Source organism: Globicephala melas, chromosome 7, assembly GCF_963455315.2.
Source record: "Globicephala melas chromosome 7, mGloMel1.2, whole genome shotgun sequence".
In the NCBI taxonomy this organism is placed as follows: Eukaryota; Metazoa; Chordata; class Mammalia; order Artiodactyla; family Delphinidae; genus Globicephala; species Globicephala melas.
In genome coordinates this window covers 7,235,567-7,254,037 of record NC_083320.1, presented here as the reverse complement: position 1 = coordinate 7,254,037, position 18,471 = coordinate 7,235,567, and the positions used below count along the sequence as shown (strand labels likewise).

Below are 18,471 nucleotides of genomic sequence, written 5' to 3'. Positions count from 1 at the left end.
TACTTCAGTGCTGTCATTGGTCTCACTGGTAAAGATTCAGTGGCCCTTGCTAAATATTTAAATGTAGACATCCTACTTGGTATATAGACAGAACTTCAGAGATTAATGTTTGATGTTGAACTTGTGCCAGATGTTGACATCTGACTATTATTTTTTTCTGTTTTCTTATTTTCAGGCAGAGGCAGAGGTGAATGTGGTTTCTACCAAAGAAGCTTTGATGAAGTAGAGGGTGTGTTTGGTCGAGGAGGTGGCAGGGAAATGCATAGGTCGCAGAGCTGGGAGGAAAGGTAACTAAAAGGATCCACATCTTGGTATAAAGGTTTCTTGGTGTAAAAAACATTTCTTTTCCGCTTTCTGCAGAGGAGAAGGCTCTTTGTAGAGTTACAAGGTTTCCCTTTTCAAAAAATGCTGTTAATTGAATATCAATTATGTTAGAAATGTTTAAATGATCCTTATTTAAAGGAAGAAGCATTCTAGATAAATACATTCATATTTTTGTCCCAGCATGGATATTTAATAGTTAATTAGATTTGCTATTTGATTAGTGCTCAGTGGGAAGCATCTTCATTTTACTGTTCGTTGCTGTTAATCAAAGCATCTTCTCTATACTGTTTGTGACTTTATATGAAGTCTTTCAAGATGAGCAGAGGCAGTTGCACAGAGATACATGTACAAAGATGTCCACTGTGATAATATTTATAATATAAAATAATGCGAAATAAACCAAACAGCTTAATATCAGTGTGGTTTCTTATATAATAGTGTATCCACACAGTAGAATAGTATATAACCATTAAAGTTAGGATAATTTTGAAAATATCTAGTGATATGTAAAAACACATTCTAAAAGCAGTATATAAAGCTCTGTACAGCAGATACCTAAAATAAAACATGTATCTAATTAAAAAATAACATTTCCGGGTCTATAGAAGCTAGCTTTTGGTAGGTGAGATGGTGGATATTTTTGTTTTCATCTTTGTGCTTTTCTGTATTTTCCAAAGGTTAGGCAGTAACAGTGTATTTGTTTTATAATTTGAAAAAGAAAGAAATGCTATTAAGAAAGATAGGAAAATGGGTGTCATAAATGGGAAATCTATGTATTACTCTCAAGATTTGTTTGAAACTTATTTTTACCTTTTCTAGGGGTGATAGACGTTTTGAAAAACCAGGGCGAAAAGATGTAGGTAAGACTTTCTTACTGTTTCGAAGTATTTTTATCTGGATTTCCATGACACTGGTTCTTAACAAGGCTCACACATAAGGATACATTTATTAAAAATTAGTTGCGTCTCTCCAGTAGATGGGGTTGTAGCATTGCTTGCATTTGGAGTTCCATGGTTATTTGAGGGCTTTATTGCATGAAACCAGGGATGATAAATATAACCATTAGGATTTACTTGATTTAACTTTTTAGGTCTGTGTGTTCTTTGCAAGACATGTATTTTTTATTAAGGCTATCTTACGAATTGAAATTTCAAGTTAGGAAGCAGGCTATTAACTCCTTTTCCAGTGCAGGTAGTATGTCACAGGTGATAAGAAATAGAGAAAATACTAGAATGATCGCTTTTGTATTAGAGAGCGAAGGCTAAAACTGTGAATGTTCTTACTGTGAATGTCGTTTATTCATCTGGTCTTTTTGATGTATATTCTTTCTTTTTTTCAGGGCAGTGTCCACATAGATCTATAAAAATATTTTGTAGTGGCTTTTATTGAATGCTTTTTTAAATAAGATGCTCACTTCAGGTTATTAAATAAACTGTGTTAATGATTCTGAGCTTCTCTTTTTATAAGTAATCCACTTTTGTTGAAAATACTGTAGATTAAAAAAAATTGCTCATACTGTATCTTACTTTCTCCAAGAACAGCAGTACTTAACTAGTTTGTTGGGACACACTGACATATTGATCAATTGTGAGACGTCCTATGACATCAAATTAAGATAATTTGAGTACTGAAGGTTCCAGAATGATTTGTTCTTTTTAAAGTTAGAGATGGTTCTTACCATATATTTGCTTCTTATGTGTAGAGAAATGGGTGGAATTAGAGGCATCTGGGTTAGAATTGTGCATGACCCTTGTGAATACCCGTGGGAGAATGTGGAGGTGGAAAAAGGCCTGTAATATTCAAATTATAATTCCTATTCAATAGAAATTGATTGCTGCATAGGGGGAGGTCAGTTCTGGTGATCATCTTACGGTATGGTTCTGTGAGGATGGAATTAAAGGATCATTAAAAAAAATCCAGGTGATACCGAAAGGTTCAGCTCAGTGCATTTTGGTGTGAAATGCTTTGAAGCAGACATAGCAATTTTGGGTTATTAGGCTGCTGCTGGCAGTTGGTAATATGGGCTTGTACATATATAAAAGTAGGCCTTATGATTTTTAGTATCTCCTTGTCTTCAGTTTGTTGGGACTGTCATGCTATCTGGATTGGGTTCCACAAGCATTTTTTAACTTAGTTCCAACGTGGTCTCCCGGTCATGTGTCCGAGATATCGTCACTGATTTCTCAGGTGGCCCAGGTAAGTGAGCTGTAAAGCCAGGAGTTAGAGCTGCTCTTCCCACTTTCCAGTAAATTTCCCCCTCTTTCAGTCTGTACTCTATTCACCTGAAAGGATAATGGGGCCTTTGCAGAAAACTTAATCCTTAACATAGAAGATGTGATTCTTTAAAGTAAAAGAATCATGAACAGTTCTTTCAGAAGCTTTCAGCCTCCTAGACAAAAGTATTTGATTGCATTTCTTAGTTGTCTATTTATTAAATAGCACTAGTATACCAACGGAGTTCTTTTTGGGGGTGTGTGTGTAGGGAAAGTTATATCTAATTTTCAGGTGCAGAGTTTATGTATAAATAGTACAGTAAGAGACTTCTATGACTTGAATGGAGAATATACTGCATCTATATTGAGACTCAGATCCTAGACAGGTCTTGCTCACTTCCAAATTGCGTGACTTTAGGCAGCCTCTCTGAACTGTTGGAATTGATCTGTGTAAGTGATGTAGAGCTCTTAGGAAAAAATATACCATGTAAATCTTCAGTACTTGTTTTCATCAGGTTAGGTGAATCTTGTTAACTTTATTATAGAAATAAGAATTCTTGCTGATTATATGTGTTACAACAATCTTGGGTTGGAGGAAAACCTGTTGGTCTAGCTAGTACTTAAGAATGCCTAAGGTTTTCAAACAGCAAAAGTTCGCAGTGATTAAGTTTCTGTGTCCTTGATACACTTTGCTATAATTAGTCTTAGACCACTCCAAAGTTCTTTATTTTCTCTTCCTTTTGGTCTAGGAGTAGAAAAATGTGACTTGCTGCTGTTCCCTGCTTTTCACAACTGCTTCCCTTTACTAGCTAGTATTTATTTTAAGAGATGATTCCTGTGTGGGTCATCACCAGTAGGGAGGGTTAATCTTTCACTTTTTTCACATAAACCTGGATAAGGGAAATTTCAGAAAAGAATAACAGCAACAAATCTATTTGAAATCTGATAGGGTGACTTTTTTGGTTCCTGTTTGAGGACAGTTCGATTTTTTTATTGAAATGGCAGATTTACAGAGGATAGTCTTAAGTTAAACTGGAGGTAAGGGAAAGTGTTCATCCTAGTATATGCAAAATTAAAAAAGCAGAGAAAGCATAATTTTCATGGAGTATTAGATTTGGAAAGAAATAATAGAGTTCATCTCGTCCAACCTCCTGCTGGTGAATAAACACTCATTTTGTGTTTATAGAAAAAACTATCTGAAGTTTGAAACAGGAATTTGGGTTTGAAAATACTTCATTGCCTAATTATTTTTTGCTTTTTCTGTTGGAGATTTTTTCCCCTAGTTGAATTATATCTAAACCTTTATACCTACAAAAACGTAAATATATTTGCATCTACAAGGTTCTTATACCATTGAATGGACCCTAAGTAGAAAGGGAATGTTTTTACTTAGGTCGGAAGTTATTCAGATGAATGGTTGGTTATAATTTTTAAATCACTATTTGATTAGTATGCCTGGTAGCTTTAAAGTAGATACAATTTTGCGTCTTATCTTAACTTGCTCTGATCACTTTCTGCCACAAATGTATGAATATGTGCATGTGTTTGGGTGTCATGCTCAAATGCTTTTAGAGTTATGTATAAATCTGTTCTTCGCTGTTTTCTTGTGAGTTTTTGTTCTTAGCTGTTAAAAATTAAGGGGGTAATATTTACCCTAGTTTTGTTTTATAAAGAACCAAAGGACTGATCTTTGTTGCCTTGAAGAAATAACAGTTTTAAAAGAGTGTTCACTAAATATTGTGAAATCATCATTCTACCCAGGGAGCTAGGTTTGAAACTAGGCTGCTGCTTCAACTTGCAGATGAAAATGAGAAATTTATGGCTGATTTTCTTAGAGTTCAGCTGTGTTAAACTTCACTGTCAATTTTACCTTCGTTACTGGTATCATACCACATCCATACAAACTCACCAACAGCATTTCTGTTATTGTAAATATCTGTTACATTCAGATGCATTGATTTCAGCAGATAACCACAGATACAAACTTTGTATAATGTTATATTTCCACAATGTGTATTGCTAGCCATTTTTTTTTATGGGCGGAGGCTTGATCACCGTGATGTAATCAGAAAGATGTAATCAGCATTGGAAAAAAGAAAACATGAGATATGATGAAGGAAAAATAGGTGCATAACTGGCTGAGTATATTTAATACATTAAAAAATAGGGCGCTATGGATATTTCTTACTCTGTCAGTCCTGTTTCAGAGATCTGAAAATTGTCAATGCTTTGTCCATTGATATGGATGTCCAGGTCAGTCCTGTTTGGGCTCTTGGAGACCAGAGGTGTTGGAAGTTCAGGAATAGTCTTATCAAAATTCTCCATCTTGATTTGATATTCACCTTTGGAACCTCGGGTCAGCAGAGATGCAAAACAGTGATGTAACATGATCTCAGAGGGTAGGTAGGATGTCCTCCTTTGGCATATTTCTCCAGTGCCTTCCTGCATTGCTGAAAGGAACACAACTAATTCAAAGTGGGGAGGATTTTCATGCTGGAGCAGAGTAGCCAGGGGACTCGATGGTATAATGGAGTGATAGTAGGTTAGTGGAAAGATAAAGAATGGACATTCCTCAGAACTGATGCCATCAAGGTGGAAGTCCACACTGGTCTGGTAGAGTTCGCCGTTTTCTCTTTCCTGATAGAGTACAGCTGAGACCCGAACACTGGTTAGAGGGCTAGGTCGAGTGTTGGCCACTTGGAAAATAAGATTAGGTTTACCATCTACGTGAGCTACTACTGCTAAGTCAGTAAAGCGAATTGAGAAAGCTCGATTTTTTGGCCGGGCGATCTTCGCCACAAAGGCACCTAAATTAGAAACCATTGAATTTTTTTTAGAATGAACAGATTAAATATCAGTACCTTTTCTGAATGAGAAGGATCTAGCAAATTTTTATACATTTCTTGGTGCCATGCCTTCGAAATGAGTCAGGAATTGAACTTGTTAATTTCTCATTAGCCTGAAGGATTTTGCAAAACGGTACATACATTCTTTATTTTAAACCTGCGATTTCAAAATGGGTAAGCACAATTCATTTTGTTACATAGAAATGTAAAACTTTAGTTTGTTATGAAGTGGAGGAGTGGTCATTTCCTGTATTCCTGTCCCTGCTTTAAAAATAACAGAAAATAAATGCAATTTACTTGCAACCAGATTACTTCAAGTTTAAATAGAGATTAGATTCATAGTAGAATGATTTGGGGTAGGGAGGGGACCTGTAGAACAAGTGACATTGAAGAATTTTTAACTTTGAAATTTATACAAACCTTTTTTCTTTTAAGAATGCTCTGTCTCTAAGGTGGTTTTCAGTGTACCCTTCAAGTGCATCCTCCATGTGCCCCCCAGCAGGTAGATCATGGTTTCTTAACTACTTTTGTGCCACAGATGTTGGCAGGCTGGTGAGGTCTATGAACCTCTTATTAGAATTACACTTTAAATGCATTAAAATAAAGTATATAAACAGGAAACCAAATACACTGAAATCCAGTTGAACATTTAAAAAATTACAATGTGTACCATATGTGCTTTTTTAATGCATTAAATAAAAAAATACAGTGGAGGTTTAGTACTGTAATTTTGAAGTATTATAGTATGATATGAAAATATCTGGGATTTCTGTTTGTAACAAAGTTACGGGTATTGCCAGTGCTTTTGTTTTTTGTTGCCTACATTTATAATCAAAGGAAATACCAAATTTCAGTTGGAGGTTAGTGTAAAAGAAAAAAAAGATGTAAGTTTTTCCTGTCTAAGTTCACATATCCTCTAAATTTTATCGAGTGGCCCAGTGTAAGAACTCTTCTTGTAAAGATTAAGTGATTTGCTACGGGTTGTAAAAGCCAGTTGGTTGCACACTGGGACTTTATTCCATACCACTGTTAATATCGCCCATAGTGTGTTAAAACAAGGTTTTCTCTTTGTTTTGTTTTTTATTTTTTAATTGTATATATCACTAGCCCTACTTTATTAGAGCAAAGAGTGTCATGTGTTGCCAGGTTTATACGCAAAATTTCACAATCATTGTGGCCTATTTCCAGTACATGCTCAGGATATGTATACTTGTTCTCTAATCTGCAGTGCTGACTGGTGTTTTGGGCTCATTAATATTGAGTAAATGTTGAAAAGATGAACTCAGAGGAGAAAATTCTAGCCCAGTAAAGGTTAAAAAAAAAAATCAAATTCCTCTGTTAGGTAAAATGACTGTCAAAATATGCATTGAGCATATTTATTCACTTATTTAACAAAATATTTAGCTTCTCTGAAAAACTCCTTTTAGATTTTTTGTTAATATCTTTTTGGCTGGTAGCATAATGATCCCTTTTTTCTTAAGAAATTTCAGTATGTAAAATTTAAGTATAGAGAGAGGTTTCTTAAAATTTCTGCTATTGTTTGACCCTAGGCTCTTCCTTTCAGTCTCAGGCATTACCTGCCAATGATGCAAATAAATTATTCTGTAATACCGTTGCTTATAACTGACTATACCCATTCCAAAACATTCATACATTTTTTTTTTTTAAGAACAAAAACAATTACCTGTGGGGACTTCCCTGGTGACGCAGTGGTTAAGAATCGGCCTGCCAATGCAGGGGACATGGGATTGATCCCTGTACCGGGAAGGTCCCACATGCAGCGGAACAACTAAGCCCGTGTGCCACAACTACTGAGTCTGCACTCTAGAGCCTGCGTGCCACAACTACTGAAGCCTGCGTGCCGCAACTGCTGAAGCCTGTGCACTCTAGGGCCCACGTGCTGCAACTACTGATGCCCGTGTGCCTAGACCCTGTGCTCCGCGACAAGAGAAGCCACCTCAATGAGAAGCCCGTGCACTGCAATGAAGAGTAGCCCCCACTCGCTGCAACTACAGAAAGCCCGCGCGCAGCAACGAAGACCCACCGCAGCCAAAAATAAAACAAACAAAATACAAAAAACAATTACCTGTGATGAAGGCCTCTAGCATGAGGCCTAGGAGCATTTGTATGGCAAGTAGGGCGATTGCACTAGGACAGTCACCACTGGGGAACATGGTACCGTAACCAATTGTGAGTTGTGTCTCCAGGGAGAAGGAGAATGCAGCTGTGAAACTGGTGATGTACTTGACACAGATAGTGTGGTTTTCAGGTGGGGCATCATGATCTAGTTCCAGATCACCATTCATCTCAGCTAGAACATACCAGAGCACTGCAAAGACAAGCCAGTGGATAACAAAAGAAGCAGAAAAAACCAACATCATCCAGCGCCAGCGCATGTCCATTAGGATTCCCCAAGCGTCTCGAAGATATGCAAGACCTCTTTGAGCGCCATCCATTTGAAGTGTGCTATGGCCATCCTTGGTGACCATCCTCCGGTATCTCTGAGTTAGGAGAGGAGCAATAACTTTGCAATTACTGCCATCCATCTCAGGCTGTAATTCTCTGAAATCAAGAGTAAATTAGTAAACCCTTAACTGTTTTTCAGGTAATATTAATAAATTCTGAGACTTTGTTTTGTAATTTTTTTGGAATGCTTCCCTGACTGCTGGGCCAGCTTTCCCAGTCTGATAGCTCTTTCTCTTTACATAAGGGAGCATTTACTGACTAAGTCATTCATTTGATAGCTAATCATGGATTGCTTTAGGATATCTATTATTGGTTCCTTTAATGACTGTTAAAATATTGTTTGGCATATTAACGAATCCCCAAGGGTTGGGATTACGATTTATGTCTCTTTTTGATACTCCTGTATCTTTCTTGCACAAGTCGAGGCTTCAAGTATGTATTGATTTGACTAAACATTATGTGTAACAACTTTCCATAATTAATTAATAATTTATAACTATGAATAATTCATAATGAAAAGGAACATTAAATATCTGTTCCTCTGTTTAAATAAATAGAAATCATTTAGAAGTGTAGTGTTGAACTGTCTGAAAATGTTTTGAAGCCACACTTATTGCTAGGATAAGAGTAAGCTTTTAGAGATCCATAGTTCCATTGTATGCTTTATAATTAGCCTGTTGAAAGTTCTATGATTAGGTTTTATTTGTTTTTGTTACTTTGTGGTCATTTTCATGGAGTCTTTCCTTCTATGGCTCATGGATTGCCGCCCTTCTGAATATTCTAGATGCTGATTAGATTGTGGGGTAGACAGAAAATTATTTTCTTGGCAAAATTAAGAAATTCCAGGTAAAGATTCCAAGGTAATATTAATTTTGAAAGTAAATGAACCGGGTACTTCCCTGGTGGTCCAGTGGCTAAGATTCCAGTGGCTGCCAATGCAGGGGGCCAGACCCCACATGCCACAACTGAAAGAGTTCACTTGCTGCAACTAAAGATTCCACGTGTTGCAACTAAAGATCCTGCATGCCACAACTAAGACCTGATGTAGCCAAATAAGTAAATAAATAATTTTTTTAAAAAAAGGCAATGCCTTAAAAAAGAAAAAAGAGAAGTAAATGAACCAGAAGAAAAAGCTTCGAGTTTAATGAACTAAAATAATCATTAAGACATTAAAGGTCAATTTTAGAAACATTAGTAAAGTTAGTTTTTAGCTATAAACGGTTTTCATCTGTGTTTCTTCTTTTCTCTGTGTGGTGAGTCGAAATCTAATGTGCACTTTCCATGTGACCATCCTTGAATATGACAGAGGTGTCAAAGACTTACGCAGAGGCAAGCAGAAACAGAATGGGAAATGCAACTTTGCTTCCCTTGAATCTGCCTTTCTTCTTTGCCACAATCCAGTACTAGGTGTTTATACATGACTCTTTTCGATGCTTCCTCCTTCAGAAGTAGATGCCCTTGGAAGTGTTGCATATCACCTTCCTACCTTTTGAATGACAATGATGCTTTGCTTGAGTTTGCTGGATGGACTCTCCTATGTCTAGGGACTTTGGGGCTTTGGAGACTGGCTTCCTGTGTTGTTGGAATTGGGCATTGGCCAGCTGGGTATATGCTTTCCCTTTTGTCCTAAGGCTGATTTAACATTTATTGGTGATATTAGAGACATTCTCGTATATTTTCTTCACATATGAGTTGCTGATGGAACACTGGGTTGATTGTTAACTTTATTTAGATTAGATGGTCATTTCTGTTTCATGTTATAAATTTTTAAAAAATCTTAGGGCATTAATGTTTTATAATTTATTATCCTAACAAGTTGTCATTATCATTTTATTTAATTTTTTTTTCTTGGCACAGTTATTTAGTGATTCATTTTGCTAGACTTTTTGATGTTTTAGAAGACCTGATCTCTGCCCTTTTGGAAATTATTATAATAACAAAATATTCATAGGCATTGTGCTAGGTGCTTTCATTACTGCATTGTCTCTAATTCTTTGGTATCTCAGCAAGATAGACATTCTTTTTTTTTTTTAAGATAGACATTCTTATCCCATTTTTCAGATGAGATCACTGAGGATCAGGCAGATAAAAGAAGTTTTCACAAGGCGTATGGATTATTTTGCAAGTCCGACTAACTTAACAGTTGGCTATTTTTTTATTTTTATTTTTTTTTAACTACAAGAAGCTATCTATTTAGAGTTTGGTGAGATAAAAGTCTGTCCCAAGATGATTGGTACTGCATTCACAAAATAGTCTTTGACAGCCTGATTTTTAGCACCTTAGAACTCTCCTGTCCCCAGAAGTGTCTCAAATATCCATTTTAAATCATTGTTAATTTTATGCATGATTTTTATGTCAGTAATGATTAATGATATTGGCTAATATATATTATTTATTATGTGCCAGGAATCATACCAAGCACTTCACATGTATTGACTCATGTGAAGCCAATAGCAGTGCCTGGCACAGAGTAACCTCTTGGGCTATTAGTTGCCTTACTGGTATTAATAATGTTTCTTAACTTTCCTAGTAATAAGTACCATTATTAATGCCCATTTTATAGATAATGAAACTGAGCCACAGTGAGTTTCCTAAGATCACAAAGGTAGTAAGTGGTGGTCAGTTCCTGCTTAGTCCGTAGTCCAGAGTCAGTGCTATATTGCCTCAAAAATAGACATTTTGACCCTAGTTAGCTTTTGTGAATAACACGTTACATTTGACTAGTTTTGTCCAAGAGCTCCTACAGAATATTTGTTCTTCAGAAATGCTTAGGCTAAGACCTAGATTTGTAGGCAAGAAGGATATTTTCAGTTAAGGAAGACATCTTGTAAGGTTTGAAGATTAGTACAATCAGAATTATTGTACATAGTCTAGTCTTAGATCCTATAGGCCAGCAGAGTTAAAACAAAATGTGGAGAGGAGGGTTCTTATAAAGCATTGCCAAATTTGTATTTTGCCAGGTGAGAAAATAATTTTAAAAATATACTTTCATCATAATTTTATAAAAGAAAAGACATTTTGACACTTGAAGAAGGGTATAGCAATAAAGGGTAGTTGGCTGCCTCCAGTAAGTTTGTGAACCACTGTGTGGTTTTGCATTGTCCATGGCTTTGACCTGTATTGTTTCTTGCTTCCTGCCAATGTGAAAATGCCCATGATGAAGCTGTACACTAGTGCTGTTCCACTTATGGAACCACTGATTGCTAATTGTATCATAGTAATTCGTGGGCGGAAAGGTCCATGATTCTTCTTGATTTTCAGCTTGCTTCATTAAGTTCTAAAATTCATTACCTGAGGAGACAGCCTTTGTATACATACTATAGCTAACAAAATCAGTTATTTTCATTTGGGCCTTTTCAGGATTGTAACTTCTTACCTATAGCTTTTGTAGCACTCTTGCTCTAGGCTTTTACAGTTTTTTTTTTCCCTTGCGACTAAGTAAATACATAAAAAAACCTGTGAACAGGGCAGTCAGAAGGCTAATATCAAAACAGTGAAGCATTATCCTTTTTATATATAAAACTTTCCTAAATCTGGTTTAGATGGTGCTGGAAAGTGGAGTATTTGAGAGAGGTAAGATTTCAGTCCCCACTTAACAGATTACCCTGAATAACTCCATTCTTTGCACTCATGTAGTCAGTGTGGTTTAGCATAACGAAGACAGGGTGGGAAATCTAGCTGACTGGGTTCTGGCTCTGTTGGTTACATAGCTGTGCCAGTTTGGGCGAGCTACCCAATCCCCTTGGCCAGGCTTCCTTATATTAAAAAGAGAAAGAAAGAAAAGAGGGAATTAAATAACATGATCCTTTAAAATCCTACATGTTTGTAAACTTACTACCATTTCCCTCCACTGATAGAGGTTTCCTGTGTGATTTTTTACTATATAATTTTATATATGCTTGTATGGCATTTAAAACATTATTGTTGCCCAATGTATGTAGATTTTCTTTCCATCAAATTTAAAAGTGTCTGATGGACAGACATTATGTTTATACTATTATATTTCCAGGTTATTTTCATATCTACAGGTACACAAGTGCTTTTTGAATGTGTTTTTCCTAGTCTGTATTTATATGATTCTTGTAAATTGATCCCAGTAGAAAGTAGAATTGGGATGGTTTGCTTGTGTGTCTCTGTGTGGGCTATAAAATATTTGCCCATTTATAAACTGTTTGATGGAAAAAATAGTACTTTATAAAAATGATAGTTTGGATGCTTCATTGGTCATCAAAATAATGGATTCATTTTACTCATTAGGTTGTAGCACTCAAAATTATGTCTTTTATTGTCATGTTGTAATGTAGTAGTATAGTTCATATTAAACAGTTAAGATATAAGTCATAATAACTACAAATGTTAAATGATTGCAGTATTACTGTGTATTTGTTCACTTCTGGTGTAAACAGTTTAAGACTGGAGAGAGTCATAATCATCTCTCCTGCCCTCCATAATTAGGGCAAATAGTGTGAGTTCTAATTCTATTATATAAGCTCAGAGATTCTTTTATATTTTAATTTCTTATTTGTAGAAGCACCTAATTTCAGCAATAATTTCATGCTTAAGAAATTAGGACACTCATCATTTTTCCTATGGCTTAAAAAAGTAAAAACAAAATGATTTTTTTTGGGGGGGGGGTCATTTGTTTTTCTTTGCTCATTTTGGATTTCTTTAATCCCTTCCAAATGAAAAAGATACATTTTTTAAAAAGCCACTGAATTTTTTCCAGGGTCTTTCTCTTCCCATTTCTATATTATAATGGAGAATTAGTATACATTTAGTAAAACAATTAAGAAGAAAATTTCCAATAATGCTTTCAAGAGGACTATTATTCTATTTCCAAAATATAAGGAAAAAGAATAAAGAACCTTAATGTATGATCCTGTATGTAATGTCTTTGTTTTAAAACTCTATTGGCAATATCAAGCTCCATCCCTATTTGTCAGTCAGTTTTTTTCTCTGTTCTCCTTAAGGAAAGAAATAAGATTGAATATTTTCTCATGTACTCACCAGTTCTTTTGCTGGGCCAGCTTTATACACGGGTAGGTCTGGAGGAAGCTTTCAGAGACTGTCTTTTTGGTGAGGTAATTTTAATCTACAAGTCCAGCTTGTAGGTTCTCTTCTTGGACTGGGTTTACGGTTCACACTGCTCTGTTTATAATGTCGTGGGGGCTGCTTTCAGCTGAAGCTGATGTGATTGGTCACTTAGTCTGCGGGGGGCCAGTTAGCTCTGATCCTGTGGAAAAGAATGCTGGTTTGTTAGGAGGTCTTTCTTTACCCATCACAGACCTTAACAACTCTGGAGAAAGCCTCCAGAACTGACTTGGAGAAGGGGTGCATTTTTTCTCTCTAATCAGGACCGGTCTTTTAGTAAGTTTGCATAATCTTACTTAAGAGTTTATTTACAAGTTCAAAGGGATAAAATTCCCTGCAAGATTTCCTTTCAGCCGTCTTTCCTTATATAGCATGTTTAAGTGTGAGATATTTCCTTTACTAATCTTTTTTTCCTCAATTTCTTTTGGGAATATTTCCTTGGATAAGGACTTTTAGGTAGAAATTAATGAATTGATTTTACTAGTTTTTTTTTCATATCCCATCTCATCAGAATGACTACCACTAATTCTAGAACTAGTAATAGAGGTAATTTAGTTACCTGAAATCTTTTTTTGGGGGGCAAGGAGGCAGACTTTTTTATTTTATTTTTTTAAGGCTATGTACAGAAACCTTGAATAAGAAAACATTTAATTGTTTGGTTCCTTACACCTATCTCTAAAAAACACACCTGTGTGAAAGAACTGAAGAATTTTCTTAAATCATGCTTTAGTGATGTTTAGGGGATGTTTCCCTCAGGAGAAGTATGATGACATGCAATAAATATAGTGTTCAGGGTACAGAAACTTAAACATCTAAATAATGTCTAGCTGGAAAACGTCTGTGATCCAGTGTGTAGCAACCTCAAAATGAGCTGTGGGATAGCTTTGTATAATGCCTTACTGAGCAGGACTTTTCTCCACCTCCATTAGCTGCTGATTTTAAAACTTTGATCAAATGTCACATGTAAGGGGATCTGAGATACAAAGGCTGCGATTGTTCATAGTAAAATCATGGAAGGCCTGCTGGGAAAATTATTAATCTAGACCAATATAATGCTGCTTAGAAAGTGAAATCCGCCTTTGTAGATTCCTTCTCCTCCCCCCACAATTAAAAAATATATTAATTCCTTCTTTGTTTTTATTAATGCCAAACATTTCAATACAAGTTCAGACACAGCACTGCAAACTTTGACCTTCAGAACTAGAGAAGGTAAAAGGATAAAGGAGAGACTTGTGATGTGATGCACCTTCCCTGCATGTTCTGGTAGGAACTGTACTTTATATCAATTGCTAGTTTACTGATTGGGGGCGGAAGAGGGAAGACAGTAAATATAGTGTAACACTGCCTTTCAGAAAGCAGTACTGAAGGTGTACCTGCCATGTGTCTTGAATAGACATTATAGTAAGCAAGATAGTAAAGGATTTTATCAACATTAGAAGCCCCTTTCCATAATACATTCAGACAGAAATCATTTACAAGATGATTGTCAAGAAAGAAATGTCTCAAGTGAAGAAGTATTCTGGTTTCTGGATTTCACAGTTTGAAAGTCTGCTGTGGTCTCTAAACAGTGATTCCTAATTGCTAACTGAATGGATGTCGTAGACCAGTTCTAGAGTGTCTCCTTAGGAGCATAGCACTCCCATTATAATAGCCGGAGCACATAAACTCATTTCTGTTTGAAGTTGCCCGGTTAGCTGAGATGAAACTGATATCGGCACAGATGATAAACCAACTTCACCCTAAAATACATGGGCCCTCCCGTCTAAACAGAATTAATGATTTCAGTTGGAGATGGCTCTAAAACATTCTTCTATAAATGAACATACATGCTGCTAGATATCTGTTCATTGATTGATTTATTTTTTATTCCAAATTATAATGATTAAACAAGATGCCAAGAATCAGGTACATTATTCTTTATTAAATTCAATTCTGTATCCCTAAATTGTTTGCTTTTCTTTCTGGCTAAAGCACTCCAGTATAATCCATAATTGTACCACATGGTACCTGAAAACAACAAAACCTTTAGTTGGCGTGCAGTGTCTTGCCTATGTATATACATAATCTCACAATTTTTAACCTTTAGCCCTGGTCTCCAATGCTCTTTCTTACACAGTGTAGTTAGCTTTCTTTAGAAGATGCCTAGTCTCTTTCCAGTTCTGCATTGAAGCCCACTACTGATCACCTTCCCCCGAGATTTCAGGCAGTGTCTGGGTATATACCAGCAGATGACTGAGCATAAAGGTTATAGGAATATGGGGCATATTTAGACCACATGAGGTGCTTTTTCAGAGTCTGATATACAGCAGCCCCTCCAGTCTCTCCCAGCCAGGAGCTGCTGTGTTTTCGGGACCATATTAACCAGTGGAGCAGATGTGTTACCTCCTCAGGGGTTAGGATGGGAGAAAAGTTGCAAATCTCTGGATATAGAATTTAAACTACTCCATCCTAGTTACCCTGAGTTTTGTTTACAACTGGGGGGGAAAGTAAATATCAATACCTGGATGGGATTCCCTTTCACTGTTTTCTCTGGTATTAGAAAATATTTTTAGTGTTAATCAGAGAATATATATCTGAATAGAGAAATACAAAGTTACTTGCTAGAAAAATTTGCACATAAACAAGCTTCAAAGTCTGTCCCATAATTCCACTTTTGCTTTTGGAGTTTGGGCGCTTCTAAGTTCCAAGTTTCACAGCTGTAGATTTTGTTGGCTGAGTGCCTTTTTGCTCCATCTGAAGTTTTCCATAAACACCCTTTCTGGCTGTAAGTCAAACATGCACACAGGTGCCCTTTTACTGCTCTTTCTCCTTAGGAAGTCCACTCAATTACACCAGACTAAAACCAATACTGCATTTTAATTTAATTTTATTTTTAGAAGAGTCCTATTTAGACAATACGTTCAGGCAGAAACAATCAAGTATTTATTGCCGTTGGGGAAAGTATTTATATATGTAGTGCAGTTGTATTTTAGCACCTTTTATACATCTTGAGGGATTGTTGATGTAAGAATATAAAATGTGTTATACAGGTAGTATAGTTTGCTCATAAGACTGCCGCGTTTGCCATATTGAATAGAAAAAAAATATATTTTAAATTTATATTTCTTTACCTTTTAGAGGTCAGAGACACCTTTAAGACCCTGGCAAAAACCTTAGACCCTTTTCCCTGAAAAAAGATAAAAGCATGCCAGCGTGATAGGTGCTTCTAGTTTAAGGATTCATAGCCCCAAGCTCATTTATTGACTGTAGGTTAGAAATATTTAGTTCAGGCATTAATTTGTAAATTATTTAGTTATGTTTACCTTTAAATCATCTTGTTTACATATTAATCTGTTAAGGTTTTTTAAAAAGTCAACTAAAATATTTGGCTACTCAACTTTGTCATATTGCTAATGTTACAGAAAGAGGAAGACTTTGATTTTAAGTGCTGAGAAAGGCCATGTGGGTGTGGGTATCCCTCGTTCATTTTAGCCCTGGTCACTTTGGAGTCATGTAATTTTTAGACATTAAAGGAGCTTTAGATATTATCTTCTGAGTTGCCCATGAACAACGTTATCATTTATTTTAAGTTGTATCAATAATACACAGATATATTTATTTTTTTAACCCTGTAATGAGTTAACTCATTATAAAGTTTTTTGGCACCCTCAATCCCCACCCAAATTTATATACATACAAATCTACTCTAATCATTTAGGTTATAAAGGATTTATTTTAATGTTTTAGAGCAATTCTTGCATACAGTATAATTTATATTGTAAGTTATATTAGTAGTAATTGGAAATGTATACTCTATTAGATTGTACTTGAAGTCATTTTTTTACCCTTCAAAATAATTGTGAGTAAAATTTTTATATTGTTATATATTAAGTTGATCTTAACATTTTTTTCAGGGGTACACATTTTGTTATCGTTTATCTGCTGGAAGCTTAACAAATTTAGTTCCATTTAGACATCTTGGCAGTCTCTATCCCCAAGCTTTTCTATGCATGATATGTCTATTGCTTTTTTAGAGCCCCTTAGAATTAGATCCCGGAACTTCCTTTTTCTACTTTATTTTTGTAGAATTTCTGGCTGCTTCTGATGGGTTTAATTTGTGAGTAAACTCTGGATTAGGAGTTTGAACACCTATGTTCTATTTTTGATTTGGTCACTACTCAGCTGTGTGACCGTGGGAGATCCCCCTACAGGTATCCCTTTCCTCACAGGAACAATAAAGATGGTAAGGTTGAAGGTAAATGAGCTCCCTGCTCCAGTCCAGTCCAGTGGCTGGTCCCAGCACAGAGTGAAGCCCAGGGACCCTGTGAAGTCCTTGGTTCTCACAGTCACTACCCAGGATTAGTTTATATCTAAGATTTTTTCTGCCCTAAAATTCTTTCATGTTATTATTTGTAAGAAGTTATGTGAATGTAATTTTATCATTCTGACCCCTGACTTCAAAGTTCTTAAAGAAGCTCCTAATTTCTTCAATAAATCTTTATCAGGTATCTAACCGTGCCTTGCATCTTGGTCTGATGGCTCGCCCAGCCTTCCCTGGCTTCTTCCCTCCTTCCTTTCATGCAGGCATTTCCCATAATAAAATCTTTGGATGTTTAAAAAAAAAAAAAAAAAAAAGATGGTAAGGTTGACTCAACCCTTGTGGTTATTATGAGGATCGGATGAGATATATCAATGCATTTTGTCAACTGTAATGTATCAAGTCATTTGTTTACATGTGTGTCCCTCGACTGTGGACCTGGAGGGCAGGTGCTATGTCTAAGTCTCTTCTTTATTTTCAGTCATATGTCTTTAACTGTATTTGTTCATGGAGAAAGCACTCATCTTAATGTGTGCGAGAGGTATGAGTAAACAAACAAACAAAAAATGGTAAAGTAGTACTGTTTCTCTGGGAAAATATTTGGTAGTACTTACTGAAGTTGAATATACCTTATGGCCCAGCAGTTTCACTCCTAGGTAAATATCAACAGAATTGGAAACATACGCTCACCAAATTTCACATCCAGGAATGTTTATAGCAGCACAGTTTATAATAGCAAAAAACTAGAAACAACCTAAATCAGTAGTAGAGTAATACATTGTGGTCTGTTCATACAATGAGATCCCATACCACAGTGCAGAAGAACAAGCTTCTGTTCTCTGTAACAACGTGGATGAATTTCCCGTAATGTTCAATGGAAGAAGCCACACATACTACAGAATGGGAGAAAATATTTGCAAACAAAGCGACTGACGAGGGCTTAATTTCCAAAATACACAAACAGCTCATACAACTCAATAACAAAAAAACAAACAACTCAATTGAAAAATGGGCAGAAGACCTAAATAGACATTTCTCTAAAGAAGAAATATGAGTGGTCAATAGTACATCAAAAGATGCTTGATGTCTCTTAATTATTAGAGAAATGCAAGTCAAAACTACAACGAGGTACCACCTCACACCAGTCAGAATGGCCATCAATAAAAACTGTACAGGGGCTTCCCTGGTGGCACAGTGATTGAGAATCTGTCTGCCAATGAAGGGGACACGAGTT

At 36.0% G+C, this 18,471-nt stretch overlaps 2 protein-coding genes across 4 annotated transcripts in view; one reads left to right on the top strand and one right to left on the bottom strand.

The window, feature by feature from the left end:
• The window catches only part of GIGYF2 (GRB10 interacting GYF protein 2), a 124,885-nt gene that overhangs the window by 45,989 nt on the left and 60,425 nt on the right, over positions 1-18,471 (top strand). For all 3 annotated transcript variants that reach the window (XM_060301732.2, XM_060301733.2, XM_060301731.2), the window contains exons 7-8: positions 176-287; positions 1,144-1,184. In XM_060301732.2, coding sequence (XP_060157715.1) covers positions 176-287; positions 1,144-1,184 — 153 coding nt within the window. The remainder of the gene's footprint in view (positions 1-175; positions 288-1,143; positions 1,185-18,471) is intronic.
• On the bottom strand, positions 4,520-12,985 carry KCNJ13 (potassium inwardly rectifying channel subfamily J member 13). Its single transcript, XM_030871471.2, has 3 exons — positions 12,857-12,985; positions 7,470-7,945; positions 4,520-5,344 (listed from the first exon to the last, which is right to left on the bottom strand). Exons 2-3 carry the CDS (start codon positions 7,927-7,929, stop codon positions 4,722-4,724), a joined length of 1,083 nt encoding a protein of 360 aa, XP_030727331.1. The 5' UTR covers positions 7,930-7,945; positions 12,857-12,985; the 3' UTR covers positions 4,520-4,721.